At 51.1% G+C, this 15,306-nt stretch overlaps 1 protein-coding gene across 5 annotated transcripts in view; it reads left to right on the plus strand.

Annotated features, from left to right (window-relative positions):
• Window positions 1-15,306, plus strand: part of MEGF6 (multiple EGF like domains 6) — a 69,419-nt gene that overhangs the window by 25,867 nt on the left and 28,246 nt on the right. For 3 of the 5 annotated variants that reach the window (XM_065037836.1, XM_065037833.1, XM_065037834.1), the window contains exons 5-6: window positions 2,305-2,427; window positions 14,278-14,400. In XM_065037836.1, the coding sequence (XP_064893908.1) occupies window positions 2,305-2,427; window positions 14,278-14,400 (246 nt within the window). Of the gene's footprint in view, window positions 1-2,304; window positions 2,428-7,349; window positions 7,722-14,277; window positions 14,401-15,306 lie in introns of those variants that run through there. The other 2 variants (XM_065037837.1, XM_065037835.1) reach the window with 2 other exon arrangements.

Here is a 15,306-nt window from a genome sequence, read left to right on the forward strand (position 1 = left end):
GACTGTACGTTTCGGTGGTGACTTTGTCATAGGACCCTTGCAGTTATTTTCGGTGCTCGGGCTCGGCACAGGCAGGCAGACAATCGCTAAAGAGAGCAAGGGTGGATATAAACGACTACAATGCTGTAAAACCTGCAGCGGTCGCTGCTCAGGGGGAGCACAGAGCCAGGGGAGCAGCTGGGGCTGCGGCCTGAAGGGAACCGTGTTGGGCTGAGCCGCGCCACAGGAGCTGCTGGGGCCAGGTGCTCTGTGCGTTATTTGGGAAACAAGCAGAAAACAGAACAGATTTACCGCTACATTGCATATATACCTTTTCTCTAATCAGCCTCTGATTCCTGCCTGCCTTTAATTCCGCAGGGATGTGAATTATCTGAAGTTGAGTGGGTTTCAAATGAGCACAGATTATCTGGAAAAATCTGTTATATGCATGAAAGTTCAGTACAATATTATCTGTTCCTATGTCTTTCTTAAAAAATAAAAAGCAATCATGTATTTTACAGATTAATTGAAATCAAGTTTTAGCAGAAATCGGGCAAGAAGTTTCACAATTAATCTATTTGCATTTCCACGGCACTTCAGTGATGTGCGAATGCGATGGAGGACGGGAAGAAGCCTTTTACGGGGACCAGAGCTCCGTGACGTCCGCTGTGCGTGACCTTGGAAACCAAGTGTAGGTGGAGCCTGTGGCAGCGATCAAGGCGACCCACACTTGGTTTCAAGGGTCCGCAGGGCAGCCTGGGGCACGTCCTCTGCTCCGGTGCCACAACCGCAACGGCAGAGCCTGAAACGACGGCCTCTCGCTGCCGAGCTCCGATTCTTGACATTGACTTTTTGCCTTGAGAAATCATCCAATGCAGGTGACAAGTTACGATTCCCAGGTGATAATAACTATAGAAGTGACCTGGACACGGAAAGTGCATCCGAGTAAGCAGAATGATCCCACGCGGTCCTGCCCCCATCACCTCTCCAGCAACTTATATCACAACCCCAAACATTTATGGGTGATTGTGCACCTGCCGTCGCGTTTCCAAGCTCCGACCAGGCTGTTTGTGGTCATTTCATACCGTGCCGTTGAGCCACATGCAACTTTGCGCTCTTTTCTTCCCCAAGATTGTCTTGTATAAATAATATAGACAGCCAGCGGTGATGCCGGAGCTTGTGGTGAGTCGGGGGATGAGGAGGGCCCTTCGTTTTATTTATGGATCCTGCGTTTCAGGCAGGGAGGAAGGAAGTTCCATAATGCTTTGATAAGTACGGGCTCTAAGAAACCAAAGTGGTGTTTGCAGAGCCCAACCACAATGCTTGTTTTTACAAAACGTGGAGGCAAAAATAACTCCAGCTCGTGCTGTGTCCTTCTGGGGAAACTCGGGGCTTACGGGGAGGCTGCCGAGATCGTGTCCGTTTAAAAGATTAAAGAGAACTTTGTATAAAAGCTGTGGTTAAAAAATAATAGCAATAAAAAGCCCTTCAAATATACCAGACTTGGGCTGCATCCCAGCAAAGCTACAGAGCTAACAGGAAAACAAGGCTGGGGGTGGCGATTCCTCTGTTCTCACCTGGTGATTAGTCAATCACCCTATTTAACAGGTAATTTGAGAAAGGTGCTCTGTGTTCCCTAAAGGTCTGTCCCACACCCCTGAGGTGGAGAGAGATCTCTGGTCTTGGTAGGCTAATGTGACTTAGGCAGACTTGACTTACAAAAATTAGTAGAAAATGTGTATTATGTCGATATTTTAATTTTTTTTCAACCTTTTAGTTTAGGCTTCTCTGTATTAATGTTATTCAGGTAATTTGTGTAGGTTTATTTAGAGAAATCGCAGTGAAAGGTGTAATAGTTCTACCCACTGATTTAAGACAAGAAAGTAAAACTTCTAAACCGGCAGATTTTTAACGCAACAAAATCTTGTCTTCTCATTCTCACAAACAAGATGGGCATTGTGAATGAATGTATTCTTATCCGTGTGAGTGGATATATAATGAATATATTCTTATCCATGTGAGTGGATATATAATGAATGTATTCCTATCTATGTGAGTGGATATATAACGAATATATTCTTATCCATGTGAGTGGATATATAATGAATATATTCCTATCCATGTGAGTGCCAGTGACCCCCCAGGCTGGGAATCTTTTGGGTAGTGACATCTGAAGTGTCTGAGCGTGTAACGAAGGGGCTGGTTTTGCACTGGTTGATGTTGTTGCTGGTGCTGGAAAGTCAACACCAGGAAGACAACGTGTAATAAAAGCAGACGGTTTGGCTCCCACGCGGTGTCCCCTGAGCTGCCCCCTCTCTGTTGCAGATGTGGACGAGTGCGCGGTGGGGAACGGCGGCTGCCAGGCCCGGTGCCACAACACCCCGGGCAGCTTCCACTGCTCGTGCGCGGCGGGACGGCGGCTGGAGCGGGACGGGAGGACGTGCCGAGGTAGGGACGGGGCACCGGCAGCGCGGAGGAGATGCTCTCGGGTCTCCCCTCGCCTCTCTGGTATCTCGCATGGTTCTGGTGTCCTTCAGCCATCCAGCGTGCTCCCTTTCTGCTGCACGCTTAGAGCTGGAGATGACAGTTGGAGAAGGAAAGCCTGACATGGGTTAAAGTGAACTTCTTCAGGCTGGACATAAGAGGAAATTGTTGCCCTGAGGGTGGTGAGAGCCTGTCCCTGGTACCCAGAGAGGTGGTGGGTGAACCATCCCTGGGTTATCACAGGCCAGGCTGGACGGGGCTTTGAGCAACCTGAGCTGGTGAAGATGTCCCTTCCATGGCAGGTTGGACTGGGGGAGCTTGGAAGATCCTCCAACCCAAACTTTTCTGGGTTTCTAAGTTTTCATGGCGAGATGTTGGCCCTGTTGAAGTCGATGGTGTCTATTTTATTGCTTTGAAAGAGATGAGGTTTCTCCTTTGGAGTCTACATCATCACATCATTTCCTGTCTCCCACTTTAAATCTCCTGCTTTCAAACTGAAGTGGAAGAGAACACAAGATTTTGTGTTTGTAAAGGGAGAGCACTAGCTGGGGTTGGTGTTGGTGTGGTACCCGGAGCCAGTCCCACGTCCTGCGGCCGCTTCAGCTCCTGCGGCTTCACCCTGTGCTGTTGTGCTGGGCAGGTTCCCCATCCGGGGCGTTATCATCTGGGCAAGCGCTGCGTGTTCGAGCCGCCTGGAGCCCAGAGTCGGAAAAATGCAAACAGCTATTTGCTTATCAGAGCCAAGAGCAAGACATGCTTGGCTTCAGCTCTTTTGGTTTGTTTTTGAGAATATTGCAGCTGCAGGATTCACAATAGCAGAGAAAGGCGCCTTTGCTGGGCTCCTGCACCCGGGAACCTGAAATGCAGGTATCGTATTTGTAGTGCAACATTATATTTGTAGTGCGACAGGATATTCTCTTGATTGCTTAGGATGGGCATGATTTTGTGATGGAGTTTTCACATATTTTCAGCACTGGTTTGCTTAGCTGAAGTCCAAAAGTATTTGGAATAATTAACAAGGATTGCTGACAAACCGGGAAAGAGTCATTTCTGTGGCTATCGGTTCGGACAGTAAAGAATTCTGCAGAAAAATGTCGCTTTCTTGCCAATCTGGTACATTTGTCTTGTTTTGTTGAAAATAACTGAAAAGTATTTCCTGGCTCTGCACCACTGCAGGGATGTGTGAAATAAACAGCTCTGCCCTTATCTTAGCCAAGCTGAAATATTTCAGTTTCCCCGCATTCCCCTGCCGAGGATCAGCTTCGCAATGATTAAGAGCTTCGGGATTTTGGTGCAAACAAACAATCCTTGGTTTTTTTAGGGTAGACAGTGTGAATCCCTTCGCACATAATGATTTGTAATTAGCTGTGCCCACAGTGCCCCTTCTCCCCCTGTCATGGCACTGGGGTGGTGACCCCTGCTTGGCCTGGTACCTGAATGCTAATGCATAGGATTAGATCCGGTTTTGTACCAACAGGGCAGTTTAGAAAAGGCAGAAGGCACTGATTGATGTTTACAGTTTGGAAAATATTCCACTTTCCTGGATCAAAGTCCGGATGAAGCCCGAGTAAAACAGCCTGGGCTCCAGAACAGGAGGTGAGGTGTTTGGAGCCCCGTGTGGGACGGGAGCCTTGGGGAGCGGGATGAGTTTTCCTGCTTGCTGGGGTGGCCAGAGCAGTGAGTGGGCTCACTGTGCCTCACCCTGTGCCTGGATTCCTGCTCCGGTGGCGTCAGGCCGGTCTCCTCGGGGTCCTCCGCTGTGCAGCATCTGCTGAACAAATAGCTGTGCAGTAACATCAGCAGGATGCTTTGTGTGCAGAGGCAGAAAACTACTGGGACCCAGGGGTTGCTTCTGAAGTAGGACATTTTTTGAAGAAAAAACTGTAACCTTGGCTATGTGCGGACTTCCCACCCTGTCCCTCCCGCCCCGCTCAGAAGCAGAAGGATGCTCAGGGACAGCTGCTGCTTTTCCTGCCCAGGGTTGGATAAAGTCACGTCGATTCACCCTCAGCTCAGGTTTAAGTTGTGTCCCAGGGAAAGGGGCTGGTTTCTGCAGGGGCACTAAGTCACCCTTCACCTTCCACTTGCTTGTCTTGCTGTAGGAGGTTTTGCAGAAAACCGGGGCCCTGGCGCACACTTTTGGAAGAGCGGGAGCTCGGCCAAGCGTGTAGTGGATGGAGCTCTTTGTGAAGTGTCAGAAGAAACTTGGTTCAGGGCTTGGGTGATTTTTGGATGAAGATTCTAGAACTCATATTTACCTAAGCTGGTTGACCTGTGTGTGTGCAGGGACGGATTAACTGCAGGACTTAGCACACTGTTGAACTGTGAAGTGCCACATCGTCAGCTGCAATTTGTTTGAGCTCTTACGAGAATTTATTAATGCTGAGACTGAGCCTGAATGAAATTCCATGAGGGTTACGGGCTGGGTGCAGCTCGGGCCCCGTTTAAAGAACCGCTTTGGACGCCGATGCTCGCCTAGCTAATTCCATAGGAAGCAGTAACGATTTGCTGCTGATTGTAACGTGTTACCGTACTCAGACCAACTCTTAGTACTTAATCAGCTGAAGTAAATTAGGTGACAAGGAAGCTCGAGCTGGCTCAGACCTGGCCAAGCATAACTTATGACATAAGCAGGAGTCAGTTTATGTTCGAGCCTGATGGACTTTTGATACACGTGTTATACCACAGAGCCCTTTGGAAAAGGCTGAGCCTCTCATCGTTACTTTTATATTTTTAGCAGTCTCAGAAAATACGAGCTTGAACAGGTTTGTCACATAATTTGCTGAGCACCGTGGCTGTGCTGGCGTTCATTTCTGCAGGGCAAGCAGCACGGGCTCCGCGCTGGAGCTGCCTGAGCCCAGGTAGGAGGAAATTCCAGGTCCTGGACCAGTGGAAAGGTCCCTTCGGTCGGTGCTTGTGGAGTCACTTGGGGAACTGCGCTCGCTGTGATTCATCTGCATTCCAGGCAAGGCTAATTTAATATAGACAGTGTCTTACTGACATGACTGAACTGAGGAAGTCAGCCTGAACCATTTTTCATCGTTCTGTGGCAACATTCATTTTTGCGTGTCAACACTGCTGGAAGCATTTACAGAACCAGTGTCAACACTAGCCATGCGAATGGCTGCGGTGCCGCTGCTCGGGGGACTGTTCCCCAGGAACCCAGCGGGGCCAGCGCTGAACATTTGCAGTGCCTGGCAGTGTGTTATTTTTGAATGGGTGAAGTATTTGGTAGATCTAGAAGCGGCTCGTGGCGGGATGGCGCCGGGGTGCGCTGCAAAGCGACGGCACGGGGCAGGCGGCTCGTCGCGGGTTTGGGGAGCGCAGGTGAAACTCGTGTTGCCCCTCAGTAAAACCCCAGCGGTTCCCTCCTCCTGCCCCTCTGCTGCCCCGTGTCTTCTCCCCCATGCTGAGCGTGTCCCCGGGGGCTCTGGGACACCCACGAGAGGCAGAAGCCGCGTGTTGAGCAGCTGCGGGCTGTGGCACAGCAGCGCTTTGTGCTGCTTTTCCCTCTGCAGCCCCCTTGTCAAAATGAGCAGCATCTTTTAGAAAGGTTACGTTTTCTTTCCACAAAGTAATTGACAAATTTTTGGGTCGGATATTTTTGTTAAACTATTAACGAGAAGCATGTGGGCCGTTGCAATGGGTGAATATTAAGATGAGCTGAAGCAGTGAGGAAGCTTCTCTGGCTTGGATGGATCTGCAAAGGGCACTCGTGACCAGAGCCCACCTTCCTTTGGAAACCGCTGCAGCAATAGCCTTAAATTGCTATTTTCTTCCTGGATTCAGCTTTTCTCTGTGTTTCAGAATTTTTCATGGAATGCTATTCATTGCAGCCTAAACCACAAGTTTTAATTTGGAATTTTACTACAGCCAAATAATGCTGCTAAAACCTCTCAAAGTAGCAGGCCCGGCTCTCCCCCGGCTCAACCCTGCGAGCACATTGTTTCAAAACATTCCAGAAAGTTAAATGAGGGTTTTGGGCTTGCCTCTGGAAAATCCAATAAGCTATTCTTACTTGTTTAATGAAAAAGGTGAAATAGAGTCCTAGGCTCTGTCTTACAGGAGCTGGTAACGCTGTGGTTTTCATTGGAGCGGGCGCAGTGGCTGTTCCTCATTTGAGCTTAAATTTGTTGATGAAGTTTTTTCTTTAAACTATTTTAAGCAAAGCCCAGTGAAGGTTGAAGGGGGAGCTCTCTTTCCAATACCAGTTAAGCCCTCACAGGGCCCTTGGTTTTTTGTTGAGGAGCTGGATTTTCCCAGCCTGCGCACACAACCTCACGCGTGGCCCCGCACTGGCCCCTCGCCCCGGTCCCTGGCCCGGGATGGGCTCGGTGCCCGGTTCCTCTGGCCCAGGATGGGCTTGGTGCCCGGTTCCTCTGGCCTGGGGTGGGCTCGGTGCCCAGTTCTTCTCGCCCGCTGTCTCCCCAGCACCCGTGGCTGAGCTCCCTGGGCAGAGCGATGCAGCAGCGGGTGCCGGGGACACCTGGCGTCGCTGACTGCTTTTGGCTGCTTCCTAGGCAGATTTTGGGCAAATACACGTCTGTAATTTATGGTGAAGGTTCTTCCCGAGCTTTGCCCGCGTCCGCAGGGGCTGTGCAGCCAGACGGGCAGCAGCTCCCTCGCCTCTGAGCGTCCCGTCGTTCCCCGTGAGCGTCCCACGGGAGCATCAGCGTGCTGCTGCTGCAGGATCCGTGTGTCCGTCTGTCCGCCCCGGCAGCATCCCGGGCGCTTTGCCCCCCGCTGCCCAGGGGTGCCTAAGCCCGGGCTGGGGGGAGCGGAGCCCCGTTCCCTCCTTCCCCTCCCGGGGGCGGCAGCAGCCGCAGCGCAGCCCCGGCTCCCCCGGCCCCGCTCCGCGGGATGCGCCGCGTCGGGGGCGGGAGCGGGACCCGGCCGGGGGCGGGAGCGCTCCGGGCTGGGCTTTACCTGCGGGGCGGGCAGAGCCGCTCCCCGCCCGCCCTTCCCTCGGCTTTTCGGCTTCTTTGCCTTTTTTTTAGTGATTACTTGTTTCCCGGCGCCGCTCCGGCTCCCGTTCGCTGCGGGACTCCGCGATTTGCGGGGTTGAGGTTTTTTCGGTCCGAACGCCTGTTGGTTTCCCAGCATGGGACGGGAGCGGGGGCACTTGTGGAGGCTGCTGTGGTGCTTCGGGTTTTGGGGCGGCATCCCGGGGGCCGCTGGCAATCACTACCCCTTCCTCTGGAGAAGCTGCTACCCCTGTTACCTGGGCCGGGCGGGGTTCGGAGCCGAGCTGAGGGCAGGTATGTCACCGGGCTGGGGACATCGCGGGGTCCTGAGAGGTTCTGCTGCTGTGGAGAGAGATAAACGAGCTGCCGGGTGGAAGTCCCGGGCTGGCAGGAGCTACGGTCACAAACCAGTGACCTGTACTTGTATCGTCACTTTGCATTACAACAGGCACAGTCTGGTGGATTTGTAATCCTGAAAAGTCGCCGCTGGCAGAGGGGGAAAGAAACTCTTGTTTCTTTCCACCAGTTGCCATGCAGCTATGTGGCTTGGTTCAAGATAGCTACTGTGCAATGTTCCTTTAAAAGACAAATGTATGCATTTTGTTAGGGTGTGCTGATAAGTTCCAAAGGATCTTCTCACCCCCATCCAGGGTGATAAATGAAATATGATGCTGTTTTATCATGGAAAAAAACTCTGTTTTTCTCTCTCTGAGTCTATCTGAGTTTGTCTGGGTTGCATGAGCATTTCACAGTGGAGTCTTGCGAAAGATACATCTCGGTATTACTCAGTGTCATTTGATGCCCGAGGGGGATCCCCTGGCAGCGGTGACCGGTGACCGGGCTGGGAGCCGGGCTGTGCCTGGCCGCTGCAGTCCCACGGCTTGCGGGTCACCTCTCTGCACTGAAGTGCTCTCAGTTTGCAGTGTTGGTCAGAAGCAAATTCCCAACAAAGGCATCTCGAGCCCGTTGCTGTGCAGGTGGTTCTCGGCCAGCCGCAGGTGGAGGGGCCGGAGTCGCTCTGTGCTCCTGTTGCACCGTCTGTCGATGGTACCGCAGCATCTTCTCATCTCTTCTGTGCATCAGGAGGTCAGGAGCATTGACAGACCAGGGCTGCTGACAGCAGATGGAGATTCAAACATACCACAACCTCCGTGGTTCCACCTCCCAGTCAGTAAAGAGCAAAATCTGCACTTCTTCCCTGCCATCATCGTGGACAGGTTTACTTTGTTTTAATGACATTTGCACTGGGTCCGGCACTGCAATGAGACAGTAAATGCTTTTTTGTTGCTTTCCAATACCTTTTGTTGAACAGTCCTGTGTGTGGTGGTAGGAGGGGATGCTGAGCGAGGTGTAGGTTGGGGGAGGACACACACACCTGTTTCTCCCTCTCTGTGTGCTCAGCTGACTTAGCAGCAGGTAAAGCTTGGGGTTGCCTGAAGATTTAGGAAATAAAGGAGAATATGTGAAGTTCGCTAAAGACTTTGGATGCTTGTGGGTAGTGTAGACGTCAAGGAATGCATTATCTCATCATGAGATAATCCTAATAAATAAATGCCCCAAGCAGTCAATTATAAAAGTGGTATCATTACATTTGCGATTGTGCCAGACCATTGGAAATGGGGCGAGTTGCTGTTTTGTTATTTATAGGTCAGATGTTTGTTTTAAACTCGGATCACATTTTGTGTCTCCGTCCAACTCCATTAGCTCATGCGACTTCTCCAAGACAAGCTCCTGAGATCCAGCTTTGTGTCTGGAACATCAGCGCAGCGTCCACCTGCCCCCGTTCCGCTCGTCTCCCCCCGTGCGCACCCGTGGCTCCGTCCTGACGCTCGTGTGAAGGATCTCTCAGGCTACAAGGCTGAGGGATTTTTCTCCGGTTCAGGAAGAATGTGGTTTAAAACTTCAGCTGGAAAAGCAAAGCGCCTTCATCCCGGCATTTTGGCTGTTTTTCCCGAGTGCTCTGAACTGGGGTGGATACCAGAACACCTATTGAAACGTGTGGGATCTCTGGATCCTTTGCCAGGAGCACGCTTTTGGTCATCATCAGAAAAGAGTGAATATCTGGCCATTTGCAAGCCAAAAGCTGTGGGTTTGGTTGATGATTTTTCCTGCGCTGTGTGAGTTTCTGTTTGACAGGCAGCAGCTGATGGTCTCTTGACCGTATGATTTTTAGGATCCCCTGCACTGGGGTATTTGCCAGGTCAGGCTGTGCGTGGTGGTTCTTCCATCAGCAAGTTGCAAAAGCCAAGGGAGCACAACGAGCTGCCGTGAGCGCGTTCCATCAGCAGATTTATCGTATGAATGGAGAATGAAGAGGTGTTTTGTGTAATAGCGGTGTGCATTTCATTGAGGTCTTGAGTGCCTTAGAATGCAAACAAACAATGCTCTGCTGGGTCCTTGGGTGAGTGTAGAGAGGCTAATTGCAACGCTATGGATTGTGTCCTTGTGCAGGTAACCGTTACAGGAGAGATCATTGTGCTCTGCTGGGGACTTGCATTAAGTCTTCACAGTGAAGTAGACCTGGTACCTCGATATTCTCTATGTGATTCTCTGAAGTACGTCAGAAAACAGCACAGAGCATAGCTGCTCGCTTTAGTGTGCTGATGTGGGTTCCATTAGCTCCTTCAACAGCCACCTGCCATTCCCTCGGTCGGTGCCGTTGCCCGTTATAGGTCTGGGTCTGCCTCTGTTCACAGGGATCGATCCCACGTACATCTCACAGGTACGTCTGCTGCCCACCCTGGCACCCCGCACAGAGAAGTGGGGTGAAACAAAGCTGCAAGAGAAAGTTGGAGGGGGTGAGTGTAGCGGCACGTCGAGAGCAAGCTGCCTGCTTGTTTTCACGTGCACTCTGCTCCCCTCTGAGTAATACCTAATTATCAGCACCGTCCCGAGACAAACGTGAGCACAAGCGAGAGCTGGGCGACGCTCCCAGCTGCTGCGCTTGAAGGCAAAGAAAGGTGAGCCGAGGACAAAGCAAGCGGCTGAGGCAAAATAGCTCCTGATACACTTTCGCTTCATCAGACTGTTGTAAAACCAATGCATCCGTTCCCAAAGTGCCTTTGGAAACCGCTGCTGCTGAGGATGGCGCAGGTACGTGGGGACGTGATGGTGCCTCCTGGCTGTCCAGCAGAGGCTGCGGCCAAATAACTCTGTGGAGCTCTTTAAGAGCCTTCAAATGCATGTTTTACAATAAGATGCAAACGGAGGGTGTGGAGGCATTTTGGGCAGCTGTGGTTTCCTTGCACCATTGGACCCTGCAGTGCCGGGTCCTGTCTGCACGGGCTGCAAGGGGAGCTGCAACAACAGGCCCTCGGATGGCTCCAGGTTGTTTGTGCCATGGGCTGTGCAGAACGTGCAAGAGGTGGAGTAGTGCCTGGGGTTTTTCCTTCTAACACATCCCAGCACCGTTCTGCACCCTGAGTTTCTAAGTGGTAGCACAGGGTAGCAGCATTAATGCCACCCAGGAGCTTCCAGCTTGGGCCATCCAGCGTGCCGCTCGCTTGGTTCCTCTCCTGCCAGTCTCTTCTTAGAATTGCTGAATTAGCTTTAACAAACTGGTACCGGAAAGATAAAGTTGCTAAATCCCACACATGCTCATCTTGATAGATTTTAATTACCATTTTCCCTGCAGCCCTGCTCTGTAATCCAGGCTAATTGCCGCAGGGATTAAAGCCTGGCATCGCTCTGTAGGCTGATAGAGCGAAGCTCGGCAGCTGGGATCCATCTCCTCCTCCTCAGCCTTTCAGAGGAGATAAACTGCCTCTGGACCAAATATTTAGTAATTTGCAGAGCTGCTGTTGCCACTTTCTTTCCCCGACACGGAGCTCTTGTTGGAGCTAAATCACTGTATTTCTTCTCGAAGGACCTGTGCGTGGTCGGGGAGTGCGCTTAACCATAGTGCGCTTAATCTCCTGCACCCTCTGCTCCGGTTTGGTCTGCGTTCGACTTTCCTGCATTCGGTTGCAGCATCACCCCTGTTGGTCTGTGTAGCCGGTATCTGAGCACCGATGGGTTGTTTCTGTTTGGGGAAGAGGCTGACGAGAGCATCAGCTGTTTCTCGGGTGAGCTCCGTGTCCTTGCAGGTGGGGACACAAGTGCAGCAGGGGAGTTTCCCTGCCCAACAAGCCAAGTCCCACCCCAGGCTCTCGCTGCATTTGGCTTTTGTGCTCTCTCGGTGGCTTTGGGTTGGGATGCGCTGCCCCATCGTGCCGGCACAGCGGAGAGCCTGGCCGTGGCGTGCTCCGGCCTGGCCTGGCGCCGGCTTCCTCGGCAGCAGCTGCCCTTCTCGCCGGAGCAGCCAGTATGCTTCTCATTTGCTTTCTTTGGCATATTAATTTCAACCAGATTTTGTCAGCTCTCCAATAGGAAAATAACTCCGGCGTGCCACAAACCGCATCTTGCAAAGCGTCACATGGATGTTTGGGTCTTTGTACTGCCAAGACGTGCACCGAGGGCAACGTGACCCTTCTCGGTGATGCTCTGTCCTGGCGCGGGAGGCAGCTCCTGCTGCTTCACAGTTTGTATTCCTGGGCAAATCCAGCCCCATGCACGCCCGGGCAAGCCGGAGCTGCCGCTGCGGGGGGTGCCCGCTGGCCCTGCTCCAACCCAAGCAACTGGTCCCCACCAGAAAACGCCAGCTCTTTGTGGAGCATCCGCCCGAGAGGTGCCTCTTCCGTGCACTCGTACCGGGGTTTGAATTTGGTTTGGCAAATTGCGCAGCTGTGTTATTTCCACAGACACAAGCCTCAGATTTCTTGGGGGGTGACCCTGCTGCCTTCCCTTCAGGGTGCAAAGGGTTTATTGTGGTCACACCATGGTGTAGTGGGTGTCCGAGAATCTGTTAGAGCAGCAGGAGATAAGTGAGGCTCCAGAGGGAAAACCAGAGCTGGTGGTTCCGTGGACGCGTGTGCGGTGAAGGTGACTCTGCAGCTGGCACGAGGGGGGACTTGGGGTGGGTTCAGCCCTCTGTAATTACAGAGATTTAGAGGGTGAAAAATACGGAGAGAGAAGAAGAGATATGTAGAGAGGAGATATGTAATCACTGAATGTGAGTAATGGGCTGCAAGGAAGAAGTTTATTCAACACATCGCTAACTTTTTTGGATGGTAAGCTCTCCGTGGCTTAGATTGGAGTTGAAGGGAAGCAGTGGAATAGGCATTTAAATTCAGACCAAGAGAACTTCCCAAACCCCAGTTTTCCTGTTCTTGAGCTGAGTCGAGCCAGTTCTGGTGTTAATAGCTAACTTTGCCCAGAGAGATGTTAAAGAACAAAAAGAGAGAGGAAAGAAAATAAATGAAGGCCAAAAGGCCCTTTGGGTCCCCGGGAGAGCTGTGATGCCACCAGGTGAGGTCCCAGCCAGCAGAGCGGGTGGGGAGCGGGCGATGCTGCGGGCACGCCTGGGGCTGGAGCGGGTTTGTGCACCCCTGGCTTGCAAAGACACAGCTGGGGGCACCGCCCTGCCGTGATTCATTGAGAAAATGTTTCTTTATCTCGTTAGTAACAGTCATTGATGAAACCGTGCTGCTTCGCTGCTCAGCTTGGCTCCGGCTCGCCCTGCCGCGCCAGCGGGAAATAGCTGTGCGTGCTGCACCACGCGCGGAAAGTGCATCGGAACGCTAACGGGACCAAAGCTACTGAGGTTTCCTCTCTGCGGAAAAAGGAATTACTGGTTGGCTTTTTTGCTGTTAGTGTGAATGCGATCTGGTTCCTCCCTCTGACCAGAGATGTTTGATCCGTTCCAGTCTGGAAGGTGCTGTACGTGTATGTATGTACACATGCGAATGGCAGGAATTAAGGAACTGTGCAGCTCTATCCACAAACATCCCTATTATTTCTAATTATAGCCATATGAAGGAGTCTTATGTCTCAGAAACTTGAAATTGCCTTTGACAAGTTTCTGATATGCATCTTGGTTAGCACCATGTAGCCGGGCACTCCAAACCTTTCTACATTTCTTTTCTGCTCTGGAAGTTATTCCCAGTGCTCAAAGGCAATTTAAGGTCAGTGAAACAGGAATGAACCTCCTTTCTGTAACTCATTGCCATCTGCCTCCCTGGTTTTGAAGCTTTGATAATAAAATTCTATAGGATTTTTTTACCATGGGCTCGTTCCCGTTTCAGCTCTTGGAAGATGGCTCAGTGCTTGGTAGAGGGTGTTTCTGGCCCGGGGGCTGCCTGTTGTTCCGGGTTCTGCAGTAGAAGTGGATGGGAACGGTTTTGCTGGGCGGTGGGTTCCTTGGTGTGCGAACAGCTGCGTCGGGTCTGCCGGGTTTGCTGGGACCCGAGCTCAGAATCTCACTGTTGTTGTCTGCCTCTTGTTTTGGGGGTCGAGCTGGATGTCATCATGTTCTTAAGTATCGTATAATTTTGAACAAATCCTCGCTAACCATGCAATTGATCCATTGTAATAACTTTCTCCAGCTATTAACGTGTTTTCTCGTCCCTAGTGATGTTAGCAATTCTGATCATAGTTTACCACCAGATATCCTGGGTTTCATGTAAGTAACGAATGGACTGGCGCAGCCAATTTTCAACACATAAAGAGTAAGGAAGTGTAAAATCTTAATAAATCCATCATCTTGGAGCAAATAGGAGAAGTGACTGTTGGGAGGCAAACAAGATGAAGGATGGTTTATGCCAATTGTCAAATAAGATGCTTTTTTTTTTCCCCGATTGCTTGCTTGTTCTTGAAATTTCTTAAATAGCCTCACTGATTAAACATAATGAAATGGTTCTTTCTGCATTCATTCCTCAAATCTGGAGTCGGTCAATGGAGGATAAATAATCCTGACGTCGGATACCGTCGTGCCCGCTTCTCTGAACGCTTTTTCCCCTCTTTTCTGCTGCAGATGTTGACGAGTGCCAGGTCCTCAACGGGGGCTGCCAGCACAGATGTGTGAACACCCTTGGATCTTATTACTGTGAATGCAAGCCGGGCTTTCGCCTGCACACAGATGGCAGGACCTGCATTGGTAAGTCAGAGTCATTTCTCAGAATCCTGCTGTTCTTTCTTAATGTGTTTCTGTTGCTGGGACCATAACGTTCGCTGCTCTTTCAGTACAGACTTGCACAGCTTAGACTGGTTTGTGCTTCCTTAGTTCATTCTGGTTCAGGAGAAGTAACTCTCAGTGCTTCTGCTTTTGATGCAGGGTGTATCAAATATGGCATTTTCAGCACAAATACATAAACTAGGTTATGAAACGGTTCAGGTCAGTCGCTTTACCTGAGCTCATTTCCCTAGTCCAGCTGTGTGTGCAACTGTGGCCATAACCACCTCCAGACTCTTCCCTGGGAAGCTGCTCCTGCAGCCGCCTGGATGGTGCGTGTCCAGACGCTGTAATTCAGATGCCAGGTCTGGCTTGGAGCTGATTTCTGGGCCAGTTTCTTGAAATATTGTTGTTTGCCTGCCCCAAACTAGAGGCTCAGAGACACCAGCATAGAGCTTGGACTCTGCCTTCCAGCATCTGCTGTTGTTTTTCTTAAACCGCTTCTCCCTCACAGCTTTATTCGACACATTCTTCCACTTTTTTTGAGGGATATTTTCATACAAGTGGAAAGAATTCCTCGGTGATGGTATTACAAAGGCCATTTGGTGGTTTTTCTGAGAATATAGTCATGCTCTGAAGTTTGCTCAAAAGGACTATATGAGCCTGTGTGTTCCAGCTGGGAACGGTGATGTGAGCAGACAAAGAGCCATCGAAGGTGGCGGCGCCCACCATGGCCAGAGCAGCACAAACCGCACGTCTCCACAACTGCCCCCGCTATGTGACGATGCTCTAACGAGAGCAGTGACCCGTGTGCTTGAGGTGCAAGTTCACCGAGCGCCCTGTGTTTCACTGCAAAAATCCAGAGGCAAAAGCATCGCAAGTGAAAGAAAA

This window comes from Columba livia, chromosome 21 (genome assembly GCF_036013475.1).
Source record: "Columba livia isolate bColLiv1 breed racing homer chromosome 21, bColLiv1.pat.W.v2, whole genome shotgun sequence".
NCBI lineage: Eukaryota > Metazoa > Chordata > Aves > Columbiformes > Columbidae > Columba > Columba livia.